The following is a 21,472-nucleotide window of genomic DNA, read 5'->3' on the forward strand; positions in this document are numbered from 1 at the left end:
ACACCCTACACGCCGCCTGGATCCTCCAACCCTTTGTAAGGCCTAACTATTGCGGATATTAAACTAATCCTTGAAGAACAAGGAGCAACCGTAACGAATCGGATCTACTAAACAAAGATCAAGCGGGGTGCCGCCCCTACACCTAAGATAGGCGTAAGGGCGGCTAGATGCATAAGGGTTGAACTACGACAGCATATGATACGAAGAACAAAGCTAACCCTAACACATCTAAGATAACTACGTTGCTCGCCATCAAAAAGGCTTCGATGACGAGCAACGCATGAACAACGTAATAAGCTTATGCTGCCTAGATCGCAAGATGCGATCTAGGCAGCATGGTGCTTACCGAAGAAACCCTCGAGACGAAGGAGTTGGCGATGCGCCGAGATTGATTTGTGTTGAACGTTGGTTGTTGTTTATTCCATAAACCCTAGATACATATTTATAGTCCAGGGGACTTTCTAATTTAGGCGTGCACCAAACTGTGCACGGGTAAAACTCTATCTTCTAATTGACACGTATCCTACTATGGTACAGATACACGGGCAAACTAGCCCAAACTTGGTACACAAGGCCGATTCATGTATTTCTTCTATGTATATAATCTCCAAGCCCATCTTGATCGCGGCCCACCTCTGACTCGGTCAAATTCTGGTGATAACACATGCCCCCCTGGTTTTGGAAATGACATTTCCAAAATCATTATGCTTTTCCTTCGTCGGGTCATGTCGTGGCAGAGCATAACCGTTGCAGTATCCCTTATCATGATGCCCTGTCTTCTCAGCTTCTCTGCAAAATTTTGATAGCTTCAGCATCAACCCCTTGGAAACTGCAATGGCATTAAATTTCCACCAGGCCCCTCATTATTTAACCGTGCCGATTGGTTAGCCCACTTCATCCCCTTCCTCTGTTCTAGCCATCGGCACCAAAAAAACCCTCTTCCCCTGTAGCAATGTCTTCCTCTTCCTCTTCCCCCTCAGGCCTCCCCCTCCAATCGTCGCCAAAGAACAAGAATGAGGACGACCTCCACTCTGGGCGAACCCCATCTCCTCCGACAAGGAGAAGAAAGAAAGAGAAGTAGAGAAGACCAAGGTCTCCCCCTCCGCCAGGCTCCCGTTGAAGAAGCGCTCCCGCATGTGGGCGGACAGCGAGGACGAAGATGATGACGAGGAAGGAGAAGAAGAAGAGGAGGAAGATGATTCCTCCTCTTCCGCTGGGTACCCGCCGACGAAGCGCTTCCGCACTTGGGCGGACAGCGAGGATGATGATGATGACGAGGAAGAAGAAGCTCCGGCTGACGGCTGGGGCAGCAGCGGCGAGGAATTCTCCGGCAGTAGCGCCGACGGCGACGTCGACGACGATGCTAGCGAGGACTAGTTATGTAGGATTAGTAGTCCCGGAGCAATCGGCTCTTTCTTTTGCTCTTCCTTGCTTTGAGCAATCGGCTCTTCATTGTAAAAATCCTCTCTTATTAATGAAGAATTTCCCTTAACCTGATTCCGCCGATTTCTTTCTGTACTGATTTGGCCGATTGTTAATTTGATCATCGCTCAATAAGCCGATGGCAACGCATCGGTAACCTGCGAACTTTGCTCGAATTTTCCTGCCAGACCCTTCTCTTCCAAATCCCCTCTGCTTCCAGGGGCTCTCTGAGACCATTGCTAACTCAACCCAGAGGCTGGAGATGATACTTCTGCAGGACAGGCTTCTGCTTCGTTTTTCCCGCAGCAAAAACTGAGATGTAGAGCCAGCCGATTTCAACAAAATCGGCTCCCTATAGCAAAGGGTCCTTCAGGACAAGCTGCCCCCCGAGCCCCAGTCAAGGCGAGAAAGGTAGTGAATCAGCCAAATGTGCCGCCATTGGCCTCAAGTCATAACACAGAACCAGCCGATTTCAAAAAATCGGCTCCCCAGAGCAGAGAACCTTCAGGGCGAGCTGCCCCCCGAGCTTCTTCAGTCCACTTCTCGTGCCTTGCAGGTCAGATCGGCTCCTTTCCTTTGGCGGGTCTGATGCAACCCATCCTTAACCTGATCTGCACGTCCAGGCTGCTCACCGCCCCAGCTGATATTGCGGAATTGAGTCTCTGCTTATAACAGTTGTACCTCTTGAGTCGATGGCCATGCATCGGCTTTCTATCCTTAAGTCGATGTCTGCGCATCGGCTGTGCTTAAAAATTTTTGAATTTTTTACGGCCGATTTATGTATCGGCCCCCATATTTCAATACCCACCATCAAAGATTATCTTGAGCTGCTGGGCATTGGAAAGACACTTTCCCTTCGTATCCTCGTGTTTTATCCACCTAGGTGCCCCCCGAGCCGATTCTGTCAGGTAACTGCTGAAATCGGTTCTATGATTAGCCAAGGCACTCTATGTGAACGTCGGCTCTGATAGGACCAGTGTGGACTTCCTCCAGCTCATCAGCCGACGTAAACCCATCGCCTATTAGATCGATGTTGAATTCAGGCAGAATGGATGGTGAGGATAATTTTGGCCGATCGCTGGAATCGGCCTCCACGTTGCTTGCTCGATGAAGGTTTTTTGCGATGTTCCTTCATCTTTCCCTTGGGGCCGATCTCCTGGATCGGCATCGCCACGTTTGTCCATAGACGCTGCGTTCGCTACACGGTCGGGTCCGTGGGTGAGACCAAACTAGTCCCATCCTGTGTCACGTTGATGCGCTCCCAGTCGTCGAAATTGGGTGCCTCGTGTAATCCTGGAGCATCAAACTCCGTTGGAAGGACGAGCACCATGTTTGTGCCAGCCGATGTTTCATCATCGGCTTTCCTTTGCTTGGGGCGCCACTCTTTTCTTTGTGGCCGACCTTCTTCGTCCAGGGTTCGCTGAATTTTAGCGGCCAGATCAGGCCGCGCCTTCCTCAACGTGTGTAGGTATAACCTTTCAGCTTCCTCCAATCCACGCAGACGCTGAACCCTTCGCTTCTGGGAACGGCTGAGCCCATCAGGGCACCACCTTGGCCGATGATACTTGTCTTCTTCATCATCGTCCTCTAGCTCATCGAGATCTTCCACCCGAACGGACTCAGCATGCTTGTTCCGAGGCGGGAGAGGCCCTAGATGCTTGAACACAGAAACGTTAGCTGCATCCCTCTTCCTTTGTTTGCATTCTGGGCAGTTGCCGATTGTAGGCAATCGGCTCATTACTGAATCCCAGCAGTGTCTGAAGAAGGGGCAGTCCCAGTGCCTATCCACGTCGTCTTGCTCCCTCGGCTTCTCCTTGGCGTGGCGCTCATATCGCTCCTCGTCGTGATCATGCCGACGACGTCTCCTGTCGTCCCTAGCCGGCCGATCTTTGTCATCATCATCGCTGGATCGTCGGCGTTGGTCATACTCGACTCACATACTTGTTGAGGAGGTGATCAGAGAGAGGTCGCTGATATCTTATGTTCTTCACTTCTCCCTCTGTGACGTAGCGCTTGCCGTCGTGGCGGAGCCGATCGCGTGGAGCGGCTTCCTATGTGTCTTTGCTAGGAGAGCAGCTTCCCTCATCTCCGTCCTTACCAGAGTGGTGCCCAGGTCCCACCATGTTGATATTGCACGAGAAATCTGGCTGGCACCCTCTATGGCAAGTATACTCCACCATGTTAACGGCGGGGAAGGGGTGTGTGTCGACCTTCATGGCGTACTGGTTGAAAATTAGCCGTCCTTTTTCTATCGCCATTTGGATCTGCTGACGCCACACCCTGTAGTCGTTGGTGGTGTGGGTGAACGTGTTATGCCACTTGCAGTATGGCTTTCCGTTCAGCTCCTGCACCGTGGGGATCTTGTGGCCTTCGGGTACCTTCAGTCGCTTCTCCGTGAGTAAGAGGTCGAAAATCTGCTCAGCTTTGGTCACGTCGAAGTCGAACCCTTTTAGAGGACCTTGTGGCTTGACCCACTTACAGGACACGGGGCTCGCCGTCCGAGTCCATTCAGCCACTGCTACCTCCTGATCTCCCATAGCACCTTCATCCTCGTTTGCCTCAACCAGGACCACCGCACGCTTGAATTTGTCCTGGTAAACATCTGGGTGGCGCCTGTTCATATGCTCGACGGCTTCCGTACCATGTGCGCCAATGAGGGGTAGTCTCGCTTGGGAGGCCACGTCCTTGATCGATGATGAGAGACCCACCACCGCCAACTCGACTGCTTCTTTTTCACTTACGTGAACCGAATAGCATCGGTTCCTAAAGGTCTCGAAGCGGCTGGATGTATTCGACACTCGTTTCCCCGCGCTTCGTCGCACTTGTGCAAGATCGGCAATACCAGCCTCGGAAGCTTCGAGTGATACCGTAGGTGGAACTGCTCTTCCAAGCTGCTTCCAAGTCCGGACCGAGTTCGGTGGAAGCGATGTGTACCATCCAAAAGCCGATCCTGTGAGGGACCGTGCGAAGAACCTCACACGCAGCTCGTCCGATGCTCGAGATCGTGCCCAGCTTGTGCCAAATATCGGCTCACATGCTCGATGGAGCTGGAACCATCCGATCCACTAAACTTTGTAAAGTCGTGGAGCCGATATTTGGGAGGTAGCGGAATCAATTCGTACTCGTTGGGGTACGGCTTGGTATAGCCGATTGTCCTCCTTTTCGGCATCATGCCGAACCGGTCTTTCGAGATTGTACAAATCTCATCCGCGGTGATGGCTGAAGGCGTTGAACCCTGAAGATTCGCCGGGGTGGCATACTTGGCCAGCCATGCTTGCTTTTCCAGTTCTGAGCCAACTGCAGGAGCTGAGCTCTGGAGGTTTGTCGGAGTGGCGTACTTAGCTAACCACGTTTGCTTCTCAAGATCTGCTCCCGACGTTCCTCCTGGCTGTTCCGAAGGCCCTCGTCGTTGCAGCCTGGTTCGAGAGTGCCCAGTTACTGCAGTCTGGCACGTATGCGCACGTGTATCCGTGCGGGATCTCCTTGGGCGCCTCATGTAGGAATTGGTAGTCACCTGGATCACCACCAATCTTGTAGACGACGTAGGCCGATGAGTTCGGCACTTCTGGCGCTGCCAACGCGAACGGCAGCGGTGGACGGGAGTGGAGTGGCATCTCTCCTTGGTACGTCCCCAGAGCCGGTCCTGACGGAGAGTACCGATGGCTCATGATTTCCGGATCACGCGAAGAGCGACACGCTCCAAAGTGTTCACCGAGGCTCTCGGAATGGCGGTGCGGCGAATGAGCCACCATGAAGTTGATCTCCTGACGCAACGACCTGGTGCGTTCTTCTGACGGGGCGGACAGGTCCACTCCATCGAGCGCGCCTTCAGGTGAGAACCCCTTCCACCTGATGCCATGGGAGTGGGTTCTGTGGAAAGAGCCGATGAGCGAGGACTGCCTTGATCTCGTCATGTTTCTTCTTGAGCTCGTCAGTCAGATCCTCGTACTTGACCGGAGTGCTTTCCGCCATCTCGGATGTAGATGGCGATGCGGTGGATGTCGAAGATTGTCCCACCGGGCGTGCGGAATGTGTTGCGGTCGAGAAACCCACCGGCGGGCAGCGGCCGGCAACACCGTAGAGCCGGGAACAACTCGGGGCTGCGGCTGGCCCTAGTCCCTCGGAGCGACGGCCCGCAAAGCCTTCGGTCACACGTCCGATCGTTGTCGCAAGGGCGTGCCACCCGACCTATACCAGTCGGGAAGGTGTTGGATGATGCCTCGCTTAGTTTCTGCGGGGCACACACGTAAACGTTAAATACGAGCCTCGATCGGCTCTCGGGTTATCCTGTGAATCGGCTCAAAGAGCCGATCCACCCATGATTCGTACAAGGTGTCCGAATATATGGTGGTCCTGCTTGATCAAGATAAAGCTAATACGATCTACGACGATTTAGGGTTTTCACCGCATAATCGGATCATCCTACTCACGATTGGGCCTCGCGCTCGCGCACGGTGATCGTAAGCCGATCCTAGACGGGGCCTAAAAACCAACACGAGGTTGATCCCCGGAACATCCTGTCTAGGGCTAGCAAACTACACCCTACACGCCGCTGGATCCTCCAACCCTTTGTAAGGCCTAACTATTGCGGATATTAAACTAATCCTTGAAGAACAAGGAGCAACCGTAACGAATCGGATCTACTAAACAAAGATCAAGCGGGGTGCCGCCCCTACACCTAAGATAGGCGTAAGGGCGGCTAGATGCATAAGGGTTGCACTACGACAGCATATGATACGAAGAACAAAGCTAACCCTAACACATCTAAGATAACTACGTTGCTCGCCATCAAAAAGGCTTCGATACGAGCAACGCATGAACAACGTAATAAGCTTATGCTGCCTAGATCGCAAGATGCGATCTAGGCAGCATGGTGCTTACCGGAGAAACCCTCGAGACGAAGGAGTTGGCGATGCGCCGAGATTGATTTGTGTTGAACGTTGGTTGTTGTTTATTCCATAAACCCTAGATACATATTTATAGTCCGGGGGACTTTCTAATTTAGGCGTGCACCAAACCGTGCACGGGTAAAACTCTATCTTCTAATCGACACGTATCCTACTATGGTACAGATACACGGGCAAACTAGCCCAAACTTGGTACACAAGGCCGATTCATGTATTTCTTCTATGTATATAATCTCCAAGCCCATCTTGATCGCGGCCCACCTCTGACTCGGTCAAATTCTGGTGATAACAGTTCCCCCTTGTATTCATCAAGATACATGCTCTCTAGGGTTCCTTGGAAACCCTAGGTGGGCAAAAGAAGTTCGGAAGCATGCGGGCTGTGGATTTGCTCCTGACAACATTGTGAAGGTTTGGAGGCTGCCTCAAAGTCTACCACAAGTGAGAAGAACTATTCCTTCATGGGATAGGCTCAGGAGAAGAAGGTGAGCCTTCATGGCGTTGGGGAATCCTTCGTGGGACCCCCACCTCTCCAAACGTGACGTACCTTCTTGCAAAGGAAGGGAACACGTGAATAAACCTTCGTCTCCGCGTGCTATCGGTTATTTCTATCCAAACTCTTACTTATGATATATCTGCCTGTGAGAGCCTTCGTGCTCGAGTTACTTGTATCACCATATAGGGTGCATCACCTAGTTTGCATTAGGCTCACCTTTCTATTTCCCAAAGCCTAACATTGCAAAGAAAGAATTAAAATTTGTAGAAACCTATTCATCCCCTCTAGGTTTACCATCTTTGAACTTTCACTATGTATGATAGTAGTGGTAAGGTCATCACTAGAAAGAAGAGGTTAGCACAAACAGAGGTTAGCACAAACATGGATCGGATGCAACCAAACACACAACCTTTCATCACCTTAGGAAGAACTGTTCGCGTGCACGTTACCACGTTACCAAATGGGCTGCACAAAGTACTCTCTTGATGCACAACACGATCTAAAGCCTATTTTTGTCCAGCATTGCCCGCCTTGGCGCTACCCATCTGGGCCAAGATATCCACGCAGGCTACTAAACGTGCCCCATATCCATCATGTACATTCTAGGTAGGCTCCTGTAGACTATAGTCCTCTCATAATATTGCAACTTCAAGCACACTGACCCCTATTTAATATAGACTATCTGTCTGATTAATTAGTTAATTACATGGATGAGTATACTACATACACAAGTGCATTCATTAAATATGTTATTTTCATTCTTTGTTTTGTCATGTGTATCATTACTTGTGTGCTGCAATCATGTCTTCTGCAAATCAGATTAGAAAAATATAATACAATGGCTAGATAGCTCTTGATAGTGACATGTTGGACAACATATGAATATTTCACTCAAAAAATATCATTTCAGAGAACAATAAAAATTATTTAATTTTGGGTTATTTAGAAAATCAATCTTAGGCCTGATATTGAATTTTGCACCGGGGCCCCCAATTCCTGAGACCGGCCTGCGAGCCGCGTATGTGGGCTGCCTCAGACCGAATGCACAACACCGTTGATGTTCTTCCTCATTGTAGGAGAACGGACTACATGGTGAAACGGTGTTCTACCCTCCATGGCCGCGCGGAGGCCCGAAGAAGCAACCACTGAACCACGGGATCCATGCGCCATGGATCCGAGGAAGGAGCGCCGAGGAAGGGGGTTGCAACGGAGGAATGGATGCAACAACAAAGTAGGCGATGCGGCGGTGGCCGGCCTGGTTATATAGAGGCCGGGCGGGATTTTATCCAATGCACCAGATAAAATTATCTGGTCCCGGTCGATATCTCATATGTGTGCAAACCACACAAAAAGGTCCAAGCCCGCAAAATGGTCGGAATTATTCATGGCAGAACGGCTATCCGATATCTTCTAGAGATGCTCTAACGCCAATAGCGTACTACACGCTGCTGGTCGAGGGCATGGAAGACCAGAGGGTAGGCGGAGCCCGCAGACAGGCCAATCAAGTTTTTTTTTATGACAGCATAAACCTATGAACCTGATAAAAGGCTTTGGCCTCATCTCCTGGGCCCAATAAAATAATGAGATTTAAGGCATAGAGCTGCCGTTGGGCTTCGGCCTCATCTCCTAAAACCAATAAAATAGTAGCGAGATGCAAGGCATTGGGGTGCTGTTGGGCTCCGGCCTCATCTCATAGGCCCAATAAAATAGCACCTGAAAGGTGCATGCAACGACATTTACAAACAGTTTGCTTTTTCTGCTAAAAAAAACAGTTTGCTTTGCTCAGTCAAAAAGAAAGTTACTTTGCTCTTGCCGTGAATTGTTGCACGATTCGTTGTCAAGAAAGACTGCTGTATACCTCCGCTAACAAGCTAGAAGCACTTGTCACTAGCTGAACGAATCCTCGATGTTATTCCTTGACATTTGACTTTCTATACTGTTAGATTATCTCTGCATCTCCCTCCCTGTGATCGTCGTAAATCCACTCATTGGCTCCTCCATGCCCAGTAGTACCTTTACGTTCGTAGCATAGTTGTCTGTACATGAACTGAAGGTCCACATCCTATTTGATTTGCAGAAAGTTCATATGAAAACATAATCGGGAGAAGGTCTACATCCTAGTTGTATGTACATGAACCGAGAATCGGGAGAATTTACTTTGGCCCAATGAAGCTCTTATTATGTAAGGAAAAAAGAAAGAAAGTGGATTAAACATTGGGAGTTGCATTTGTGGATGTAGAGACAGAGTCTTATCTTCCATTATCTTCAAAAAAATTAAGCAGGTTAATTAAACAGAATGCGGAGGAAAGAAAATCCGTGGACCTCTGATGCATGCTTTTCTCCTTTACACCAAGGAATCACAGATGGGGATAACAACAGAACACCACTACTGTACTGCAATCAGACTCAAGGACAAGAGAGACATCAGCCCCATCATTATGGAGGCGAGCTTCTTTTCCTTAGCGCCCACAGGAAAACCTCGGTGGTTGGTTCCATGTCCACATCAAAGCTTTATCTTCTCTTCCCCTGGTTCACATGCATCGCCCATCCCGTGCAGCCTCCCAGTTTAGTTCAGCGCTCATCATCATTTCGAAGAATGATACCGTGAGCAAGAAGAAATATAGGATATGCATTTGAAACCACGAAAATGATAACGTGAACAGGAAGATTGGCCAGGATATTGGTTGTGCAGCCACCCAGGTTTTATCACTAGGATCGGCATGGTGTGCCTCATTTAACAACTGGAGTACACCATATTATCCTGGTTATACTTTGGCATGAAATTTTTTTTTCATGAAGTTTGATCGACTAAAACAGCAGTAGCTGTAAGAAAACCTTCACCATGGTGTAGGTTTAATTCCTCAGAATATCGAGTTATCTTATCTAGCACACTATTTTCTTGAATCATTTTTCTAGTTACCACTCTAATTTGCGGTGCTTTCTACTCTGGGGATATGTATTACGGGGACAACAATATGAGTAGGAGTTATCCTATACTTGATCTTACTAGAAAGTTTTACCACTTTTTGTCAGCCTAAATATTCAATTCCAAGTTGAGTTCACAGAAAGAGCTATCCATTCTTGTGCAAGTTCAGAAACAATCAAGAAGAGTTGCCCATATCAACAGTTCGAGACAGCAGGGCAACTGGCCAACAAAGTCAGCTTGCGAGTTGCAACTAACAACAGGTCGGCCAAAGAAAGGCAATATATATTCAATGGAGAGATGGTGACAATGGCTGCATGCACGCACCAACCATTATCCACCGATATCTTATCCTTTTATTAGCACCGTCAACTAGTTCTTTAGACAAAAAAAGGAAGTGCTACTATAGTACTATAAAAGTTGTAGCACTACTTTTTTCTCAAATGCCCAAACAAGTGCCGCACTAAAGTCCAAGGACTCCCATTCCTCGACAGCATGCAGCGCATACTGCGAAAATAATCAAATGAAATGTGGATGTTTGCTCATGGGGAAATATTTGATTTGACGATGGTGATGATGAATCCCACCCTTCTCTTACCGACATAGATAAATCCAGAAAAGTCGAGAGTACCAACAATAAGATCTTAGGTAGTTGGCTAACTAATTAACTAATAGAGAAGATGGACACACAGACACAATTGGCACTGAGTTCTTACGGAAGCTCCCGCCTTGTTCTGGCGCAGTGCAATAACACTCTTGTCCACTCTTCAGGCCATTTTCTGGAAACAAAACAAAACATTTCATGACATTTTCAAATAACTGCTCCAAGAATATCGTGTTCTCTTACAAGATTAATACTGCATCAAGCACATGCCACTGGAACAATGTTACCAAAAGGTTCTTAGTCATTACACCACCAATTACAATTAACGAACAACACATAATTTCCAATGGCATCAGGGCAGGGACAAGGAAAGATAAATGTTATTTGTTTCCATCAGGAAGCATTGGTATTTATATAGCATTTTCCTTCGTTACAACCAGACTAGCACAAATTTAGTTATAAAATTATGATAACCACAAATAAAATCTACGATTCTACATAAGTAGTACTTATGGATGTCAACAGCCCCGTTTTTTTTTTTTTTTTTCTGGACACGTGAATTTCTGAAGTTCCTTACTAGATAAACTAACAGGACTGTAAGAGAGGAATGAAGTACAACTACCAATGCCCTCCAGTTGTGACAACAAAGGATCTCAAACTTGTTATCGGTGTAAAGCTGTGAATCACAAACGTGTGAAACGGGATCGTGCCAACTTAGTTAACAAGCTGGCAAGACTTATTAACTTGATTATTAATCATGAGGGTTCACAAGTCACCTCATATCTTGCTCAATTTATTTCATACAACGTTGCCATTGGGTGCTTCAATCAGTTATCTGATCAGATTAAAACAATGGGCATCAAACAGTAAGAACCACAGACATGGCTAGTACATTTGTTACTGTCATATGACAAATTAACTACTACAAGAAACATATATCTGCATGAAAAATTAAATCACTACTAAAATGATGATGCCAGCCGAACCCAAACTCATTCTTACTATCGTAGATACATTCAAGGAAGTCAAAAGTACAGACCTTAAGATAGTAGGTACTAGGCACTTGGTTAGTTAATTATCTAAAATAGAAGCTGGGTTTTGGTTACTGCTAATTAGGACAATCACAGAAGTAACTAGAATGAAGAAAAAGTAGGAAACACATAAAGTAAAAGTACCATGGCCAAGGGGGAGCTCAACCACCATTCTTTTCATCTAGCTTATCTTAGTACTGGCTAGTGGCTAAATAGATGCAACTACACTGTATTCTTATAAAAGCTCCCACATTGATCTGGTGCAGTGCGAAGAGATTCTGTGCCATTCTTCAAGCCATTTCCTGGAGAAAAGAAATAATGACATTGTTAAATTTCTGCTCCAAGAAGAATCTATTGCATCTTTTTGAATAAATTTGTCACACCAAGAAAAGGTCCACGAAATACACACTAACGAAGATGCATGCATTGCTCCATCCATTCTATTTTTCTTGAATGTACAATCATTCAATATTGTGCACCTAAACAACTGCATATTAATACTAACACAATTAAGTTTAGCTTGCTGCATACCTCGAAATACCGGTGCGCTGATCAAGATCTGGCTTCAACAATGGTATAAGAGATATGCAGGCAAAGAGCCTACTTGTTATTAGGCTTCCATGTACTTATAGCATGGATTATTCTTCCTTTCCAGCCTTGCAGGAGCCATCCACTGTCTTCGTCTATAACAAAATCCTTGTGGTACAAATCTTTCACTTTGTCTTTAGCTTTTATCACAATGTCCTGGTTCAGCGGAGACTGGACAAATCCTGCCCTCAGGTTCCTCACCTGCCACTGCTTATATGTCTCTGGTCTCTCGACTCTGTCTGAGCCCTCACATGCAATGACATTGAGTGCCTCACGGCCAAAGAGATCTCTCTCCATGAGTCTACGCTGGTCATCATCCCGTGGCACTGTTGCCTCAAGCATGTCAAACAATGCAGAGTAATGGAACAATGCCTCCCGGAAACGTGTGATGAAGAAGGGGACACTGTATGACCCATTCACAATTCCATGGATGAAAATTGCTGGATTGACTTGCCTTATGGTATTGAGCACCCTATTCCTAGGGCTGTCTACAGCAACTGTTTCGTCAATAAGATTTCTGAAACGGTACAGGCAATTAACAATCACCACTTCATCTTTGCCAACCTTGAGATCCTCAGCACGAATAGTTTCCCACTTTGATGCTATGGCTTGGTACTCAAAAGGCAGACCAAACTTCTTAGCATACTCTGCAAGCCTTTGTCCTGTCTCTTCGACGCGCTCGGTAGGGCGGAAACCTGGCTCAGGTACATCAATTCCTGTGATGCGCAGCGTTGGTGGGCCGCCTTCCCTCTTGGCGAGACGCCTGATGAGGCATGGCCATTGTAAGCCAAAATAGATGCCAAAATCAATGATATGCACCTTTGATGCATTTTTTGTCATGCTCAAGATTGTTTGATTAGAGAGGAAATGTGAGAGCCTCTTGAATGGGCATGCTGCAAGGTAGAGATGGTAGGCTTTGAGCATGTCGGAAGCTGTTGTCCGCTTCGCCACAAGCCTACGGTACTGTTGGCTCCCTGTGCCAGCCAAACGAGCCTCGAGGCCCTGTGCAAAGCAAAATGCCAACCTCTGGCTTCCGTCCCCATTTACCTTGGAATGCTGTTTTATTTGCTTGAGCAACTCATTAGCAGTTCGGCGGTCATCAGCTGCAACTGCCTGAGCACAGTGGATGAGGATGGTCCTAAGATCGACCACATCATTTTTTGTTGGCTTCCTGCCCCTTGTCCGCACCCCGGTGGTACTCTTTGCCTGAACGACCTGAGAATTCTTGGAAGCTTCGGTCCGCATCTGTTCTCGCAGAACTGTAGCCTTCTTTTCGGTTTCACGAAGCAAATCGTCAAACATCTCGATCCAATCAGGCTCATCAGAACAGAATGCAGACTGTTTAATGTTGCGTCCTTCTATCAAGTCAAGATCTTGGCTCTGCCTGTTTTTCTTGGCCTTCAAGACCTCCGTCCTGCTGGGAGCGTCTTTGTCTTTGGCTTCTGCTTGTTGAGGCTTTGAGACATCGGCAGCTTCTAAATCAATGACTAGCCTGTCGCTGCAAGGGAGAAACTTCTGCGCTTCCTCGACGCCTCTCCTGAAATCCCAAGTGGGAAGGCTCTCGAACAGGTACTCCGGGATCCTGCCGTTGGTGATCAAAGCATCCTCCAGCCCCTCCGCCGCATCAGAAACACCGGTCGACGGGCCAAGCAGCGGCTGGGAAGACCGGCCGCACAAGCCCCGGTAGGCTTCCAGCTGCTCGCAGTGCGCGACATTATGGGGCTGGTTGCTATCGACGGCGCCACCGACGCTGCAGCTAGTAACGACGCTGGACAAGGACTGGGCCTGGCTGCAGCTGCCGCTGCCGCTGCTGTCGCCGGGGCTGTCGAGGGACCAGGGCGTGAGCCTGCGGTCGGGCGAGGGCGGGAACTTGTGGCCGAGGATGTCGTAGAAGGGCTTGGCGGTGGCGCGCAGCGTGGCGGACTCCTCCTGGTACATGCTGACCTTCTCGTCGATGTCCTCCTCCATGAGCATGCGGCTGATGTAGTTGAGCGACTCGTCGGAGATGAACTCCCACTCCTCGGGGTTGTCGGCCTCCGTGTTGGCTGCCCTGGAGACGGCCGCCGCGGGAATGTTGTTGGGAGCGGGTTCCGCGGCGATCTGGGCCGGGATCACCGGATGTGGATCGTTGAACATGAAGTACTCCGCGGGGACAGTGGGAGCGGGTTCCGCGGCCATCTGGGGCGAAATGATCACCGGCTGCGGGTCGTTGAACATGAAGTACTCTGGCGCCCCGCAGAACTGGATCATCGAGTGGATCAGCGAACCTGAGATGGTTTGGTGGTGCTCCACGGAACCTGCCAATTATCATCAACCAAATTCTTGAGTGACAGAGTTTTCGCACAGAGGAAATAGTCAGGTGAAATTAACAGGCAGGCAGGAAGGAAGACTCAGAGGCGATATCTTCTGGTACGATCACATGACACGCGTGGCAAGCAACGCATTAACTAGTGATGAAATCACAGGGTTGGGGTTGCAAGTGGGGAGATAACAATAGAAGCAGGACACGGGAGCGCCGCGGTTAACAAGTCGTAGTATTATCAGCAGGTAAAGGCTGGTTTGCAATGATAGGAGGAGGAGGAGGAGGATCACGGGCGGGCGGGCTTACACTGACCTGGCGGCAACTTCCCGTGGCGGGGCGGGCGGTGATGGAGGGACCTGGCGGCCGCGAGGCCGAGGCCGATGCTGGCGAGATCCTGCGGCGGCGGCGCGGCGTGCGCGAGATCCCGCGGCGGCTGCGGGGTCGATGTCATCGCCGGCCCGCGCGCGGCAGCCGGTAGCCGCGGTGGATCGGCGGGGAAGGATGGAGGGGGAGAGCTGGATGGAGGGAGGATTGATTTGGGGGATGAAGATGAAGTGAGCGTGGGTATTCTTCTCCTTTTGCTGAGTTCCCCAGCGGCGAGGTCTCTCGGGAGTTTGGACCTCGAGCTAGGAAAAGGAAAGAAATCGCGCCCCGTGCTACCCGCCCTGACCCCTGAGTGAAATGAAAAAAGATAGATAATCGAGGCAGAAGAGATTTCTAGAACCTCGATGATGGTGGCTCCTGCATGTGAGCATTTTCTTCTTTTTAGGAAGCCAAGGTTAAATACACACCCAGGCCCCTCCACAACAAACTTAATTACCTAGCAGTGCCCCAAACCCCCTTCCAACAACAACAAAAAATGTCGCGGTCTCCAAACGCGGCCCAGAAACTTATCTGTCGCCCTAGGCGGATCCTGACCCACAGAGGGTCACCTGGGACACCGAGTAGAAGTCGAAGCGGGTGCCACTAGTGAACGACCCATCCCATTCTACCCCGCTGCCTCGCCTCTTCCCGGCTCGAGGCATCTCCCACCGTCGCCAAAATCACCGCCGACGACTTCCTCCCGACACCGATAGTTCAGCGCTGCCTACTTTAGGTCCACCACCTTAGCTGCCTCCGTCGCCGCTCCTCTCTACTCGCGGCGATCTCACACATCGGTTTGCACAAAGATGTTCGGTTGTTTGCCTTGGTGGGCTTTATTTCTAGATTTCTGCAGCTCTTGGCGCTGTTCGGTTGATTTATTGATCCGTTGTTTGATTTATAGGCTATGAGATGATGATCAATCATTTATGGAAGAGAAAGATAATGGGGTTGTCAATTGACCCATGAGTTATTTTGTTTCCATTTAATTGTAGAATTAATTTTATTTATTTACTTATGTACGGTTGCTTAAAACATGGTTAAATTGGGTAAAAACCTATTTGAGGCACCATATCGGGGACGCGGCTACGAAAAGACCCCCTACATACACACATATGCAACCACTAGTGCCAACGTCTCTCATACTTCTGATCTGGTGCTGCTACCAGATGGTGTATGAGGCGTGAGTGGTGCAATCTCTCTGTTTTAGTTGAATAAAGTGCAGTGAACCTAGATCGGAAACTAGTAATGGAGGCGGAACAACATGTAGCCCTTTATTTAAAAAAATCATATTTTAAACTTTTTTTAAAAAAATGGGGAAAAGATGCTAGATGTGGCCAATGATGTATGCTACAAATGTGCAAAACCTCAATTTAAAATTATGTGTATTCTAAGCTATACAAAAGTGCACATTTCAAAACTATAAAAGTTGCCAGATTTTGTCATTCTTGTGTAGGTTTGAATATATAGAATTTCGCATTAAAATCTTGCACACTTCTCTAATACATCATTGGTTGCATGCAGAACTTTTTGACAATTTTAAAACTTTAAAATATGATTTTAAAATTTTAAAATTTAAAAATGCTACTACTGTACATGTAGCTATCGGAATTAGTTGTTTTTTTTTTTCTCTAAAAAGATGCGCCCACCGTCCACGGGCCACGTGGCCACGCAAGCCGTGTCGACCTCCGTGCAACGGATCCATTTTAATTGTTCTTTTGCTCGGCATGTGCATCTAGGGATTAAATTAGGGTTAACTGGCTAAGAGCAAGTACAATAAGACTGACTCAGCAGGCTATAAGAATTAAAATAGTATTATTTTGCTTAGGTGGATGAGAGAGAAGTGGAGAGAGAAAAGAGATGGGCTCTCATGCAAGAGCCAGCTCTTGCAGCGTCTTCCTAAGCGACTTTGTGAGTATGTGTGGTGGGCCTTTTACACATAAAGTTATCAATCCTTAAAGCCAACTATTATGCAAGTTAGATTATAAGTTGACTATAGCTAGCGCTTATAAGCAAGACCCAGCTGCACTATTGGAATTGCTCTAATTGCAGCTTGTCACGTCATTGTACGCGACGACGGAGTGCCTCGCGGCCGGTGAGGAGATCCAAGCGCTGCCCAATCACAGAATGCCACGGTGATGGCGCACGGGTAAGAAGGCATCGAATTTGTGTATGAACTACTAATTCCTTCCGACATTCATACATCACTGAGGTAAAAAAGTAAAACACCCCTTCAAAAATATTGGCCGGCATGCCAACACACCATTAATCCAGTTGATAAGACCACTTTGTGAATTATGTAAGCGGGGTCCTCTAGATCATGGTGATGGATGTCGATTGAAAGCGACCAAAACTTTCATGCAATCTTTGATGACATCCAATACTTGACTAGAGAGAGGCTCATGATACAATATTGCTTACAGAAAACAATCTAATAGTATATAGGGAAAATTTGCTACAAGACACCGTTATTTTTTGGCCTTTGCTGAAACACATCGCTAAATTGTGTCTTTGCTCAGTACCATTACAATTCCGTGACACGTTTGCTAAAACACACCGTCAAGCCCAAAACGGAAAGTTTGATTTTTTTTACTTAGGATGACCATAAAGTCCGGTTTAGAACAGGTTTGTTTTCTGGACCCTGGTCATTTGTACGTATCAAGCTAGAACCGTTTTTCTGGCCTTTTTTAGTTCTGTACGTATACTCTTCAAGCACCCAGGCCCTGTCGCCATTGATGGCCGCCGGCAGATTGTGCTCCAGAGTGGTGGCGCCCATGAGAACGGCTGAGGGCGCCCATGAAGGGCTCAGACCACTTTTGAGCGGGGACATGGAACGGACATGGAACGGGGACGATGCAACGAGAGGTTCGGGACGAGGTACGCGCTCGCCAGCGGTGAGAAACGGAATAACAGCGGCTGACGAGATGGAGGACGACGGTTCCGGCTAGGGCTCGTCGTTGATCTGATCGATGCAGCCCGTCGTCCTCTTCATCGCTACTAGGTGTACGGGAGAAATTTTGGGTTTCTGTTTTCCAGATTAGATGGAAACCCAGTTTTATTCTAGGTAATCTAGTAATTTTAAGATAAATAAAAATAAATCTTTCTGTTTTTGGCATGCGATGTGTTTTGGCAAACGTACCGAAAATAATAATGGTACTGAGCAAAGACACAATCCAACGATGTGTTTTAGCAAAGACCGGAAAATAACGATGTCCCGTGGCAAATTTTCCCTAGTATATAACATCGAAAGCCCACACTAGAATGCAAAAAAGATAAACTGTTCATTTTGTGTACAGTTCAAGACAGCTGGATCCGTTCTCGTTTAATATTTTGAGATTATAAGTCAAACGAAATAGCTAAACACGATCCAACCTGAAGTGCCGTGCACCATCTCTTTGTGAGGAGAGATATTGGTGGATATACATTTCACGCTATAAATCATATACTTCCTCTGGTTTATATTAATTGATTTCACTTTATCTAGATGCATATGTATCTAGTTAAGTTTTTAGTCTAGATGCATGTATATCTAGATAAACTGGAGTCAATTAATTTGAACCAGAGGGAGTACTAGTAAATTCCTTTGCTTATCGCTTCATGAATATAATTTTATTTTATCATATCTATCACGAAAGTCATGGTTATATGTAGCATATGATCATTACTGAATCGTTCGACCCCAATTACTCCCTCCGTCCTATAAAAAATGTCTTCATTTTAATTAAATTTAGATGCATATACACACCAAATAGTGACAATATATATTTAAATTTAGACAAAATCTAAGACAAATTTCATGTGATGGAGGGACTAGAACAAACATACCTCTATTGTTAGAAACCCCACAAGAGGGTAGTTGGTTCTTGCGATTCCAGACTTATGCACAAAGAGTTATATTGTATTGTGCTTATGAGATTGAGCAAAGACAGCTCGCCACGGAAAGAAGTAGGTGGAGGTGGATGTTCATTGGCCCTTGTCTCAGATTACTTACATATTATTTCAGTGGGAGGTGATGTTCTCGTCGGGAACAAGGCGTCTGTGTTAATTTCGTCAATCTAAAGACCCACTAGGTCAGTATCTTGTCTAATACTTAGCCAATAATTTTATGATTAATTCTATAATACTAAACATAACAATAATATCTACTAACATGTGAAATTCAAACATACTAGATGTATTAATTAACATGAATAGTAGCGGCGCATACGCTGCAACTGCGATAACTAAACAAATGATATGAACACGCCACACGTATTGATCAGTTGAGGATGAAGTAGTCGTCGATGCCATGGTGACATTGTTGACGGTAAGATTTGTGATGACCGATCGAAGTAGACAGCAACAAAGACGGCGGTAAGCAGTACCACCCGACCTGAAAGGTAGACGACCCACGATGAAGAACGTGAAAGATCGCGCAGAGTGCTTCTGAAAGGATGAGATGTCGCCTAGAGGGGGTGAATGATGAGTGCATTTTAGAGTGTTTTTATACCATATAGATAACCTTGTGTAGCAATAAGATTTGGTATTTCACTGCTCTCTGTGCACCTTTTTTTTTGCTTGTTTCAACAAGATCTCAAAATATTAAGTCAATGATGAAATATCAACAGAACTATCATTTTCATGGTATTTTGACGCGATAAAAGTCATCTAAACACTAACCACACACCTGGGCCAAAGGAGGACGCAAGAAGAAACTCCAGAGAGTTTAGTGGGCATCCGTACGAGGGGGGAGGGGGCTACCCGTATGGTCCGCATGTACCTACATCACGAGCTCTATCTCGTCAAATACTTTCACCTCGCGTAGAAGGATCTAAGACCCAACACTCCCATCCGCCAGAAACACCATATCTCAAGAAGGAACCATAGAGAAGGGCATCATCAAAGATGCTACACGGATCGTTAGGAGGACAAGGCATCATCCCCTTCATCATCAATCGCTGCACCAACACCCCCCCCCCCTTCATCTCTTTCACTCCATCTGGTTGTAATCACCATTGCCATTGCCGATTTGTACTTGAATCCGCACTCTCTTTCTCATTCCATTCGCAAGATTATGATGATATTCTTGATTGCTTCCATGTGTGAGTAGTTTACCTTGTTCTTGGGGAGATTGAGAAATCCTAGCAATATTTCGATGTGAATAAAGATGATCTATAACCTTGTGCTATGATTGAGTGTTAGTTTTCTGTCATGATATTATATGAAGTCGACCATCTAATATTTGCCTTTTGGACATGATAGGATACTACCTTTGGAAGTATGGTAGTGCATAGGTGGGAAGTGACATACCGTGATCGATGCACTATTATATGATGGAAGAATGGGATAAGAAAGGACTCACTAAACTTTCACCAATAACCGTGAGGAATCCCTTAATTGTGATGGACCAATAGGTGGTTTGCCGAAGGTTACTGCAGTGGTTATTTAGAGATGTGATATCCAACATGCATCTCACTATTGACAATTTCCCACACACAACATAAACAATTATATAGATTATCTAATTTCGTACGCTAAACTAATGCTATTGGTGGAACCAACAATCCTCGAGAACATCTTCACCTTATTGAAGTTCAAACCTCACCAAACGGAACTCGTACTTTTCTATTTCTGTTACTTGTTTTACAACCAAAACACAAACTCATTCAAACCAAACCCCACTTAGGATTAAAGACAACTTTCAAGTAATCTTAGATAAATAGCAATAAGAGGCATAAACACCTTAACTAGTAGCTTCTCGTGGTTCGATACTTTTATTTCGAAACTAGCTACAATTGAACTGTGTACTTGCAGCCATCAGTGAATAGGCGTTTTAAAAAACTATACGGATTTGACTTGTAAGAATGCGGAATTAAACTAACGTTTATTTTACAAATATAAAACCTAAATATGCTAGGCTCAACTAAGTGCAACAACAACGACTAAAGCTAAGCAGATAGACACAAGATATATGAACACAAGTGATAGCAAGATATAAATACTTCAAGCATGATGGTTACCAAAGGAAAGTAAACTCGGGTATAGAGATAATCGAGGCATGCGGAGACGAAGATGTATTCCCGTGTCCGCCCACACAAGCTGAGGTACGTCACGTTAGAAAGATGCGGGATACTGAAAGGACACAAATGTCACCTAGAGGGGGGTGAATAGGCGATTTAAAACTTTTACGAGATGGGCTTAACAAATGCGGAATAAAACTAGCGTTTACTTTGTCAAGCCCAAAGCCTATATACTATTGTTCACCTATGAGCACCAACAACTTATTCTAAGCAATGGTTCACCTATGTGCACCAACAACTTATGCTAAGCAATACAAGCAAGTATGTGATAGCATGATATATATAACTTCAAGCACGATGGCTATCACAAGGTAAAGTGCATAAGTAAAGAGCTCGGGTATAGAGATAACCGAGGCACGCAGGAGACGATGATTTATCCCGGAGTTCACACTCTTGCGAGTGCTAATCTCCGGTGGAGAGGTGCGGTTGCTTAGTGCTCCCGAACGCCACAAGAGGCTCACCTTGAGGTGTGGTTGCTCGATGCACACCAACGCCACAAAGGCCTCACCCCAAGATGCGGTACTCACACCACACACCGAACGTCACGAAGGCGCCTCACCTAAATCTCCGGTGACCCTCGCCACAAAGGCCTAGGTCACGGTTCCACTAAGGGATTTCCTTCGAGGCGGAAACCGGGCCTTACACAAAGATTGGGGCACACATCCACAACTTAATTGGAGGCTCCCAACAAATCGCCATAAAGGCCTAGAATCCGTCTAGGGTTCCAAGAACCCAAGAGTAACAACCTTCTTGCTTTCACCACCACGAATTACCGTGGAGAAC

The 21,472-nt window shown here is 46.8% G+C and overlaps 1 protein-coding gene across 1 annotated transcript; it reads right to left on the reverse strand.

The window, feature by feature from the left end:
* Positions 1-10,201: 10,201 nt before the first annotated feature.
* Positions 10,202-14,721, reverse strand: LOC124653377 (scarecrow-like protein 9). The gene is made up of 4 exons (XM_047192442.1): positions 14,583-14,721; positions 11,912-14,265; positions 11,525-11,682; positions 10,202-10,524 (listed from the first exon to the last, which is right to left on the reverse strand). The coding sequence occupies exons 1-2, from the start codon at positions 14,719-14,721 to the stop codon at positions 11,981-11,983; spliced, it is 2,424 nt and encodes an 807-aa protein (XP_047048398.1). The 3' UTR covers positions 10,202-10,524; positions 11,525-11,682; positions 11,912-11,980.
* Between the last annotated feature and the right edge of the window lie 6,751 nt (positions 14,722-21,472).

The sequence above is a fragment of the Lolium rigidum genome, chromosome 5 (assembly GCF_022539505.1).
Source record: "Lolium rigidum isolate FL_2022 chromosome 5, APGP_CSIRO_Lrig_0.1, whole genome shotgun sequence".
NCBI lineage: Eukaryota > Viridiplantae > Streptophyta > Magnoliopsida > Poales > Poaceae > Lolium > Lolium rigidum.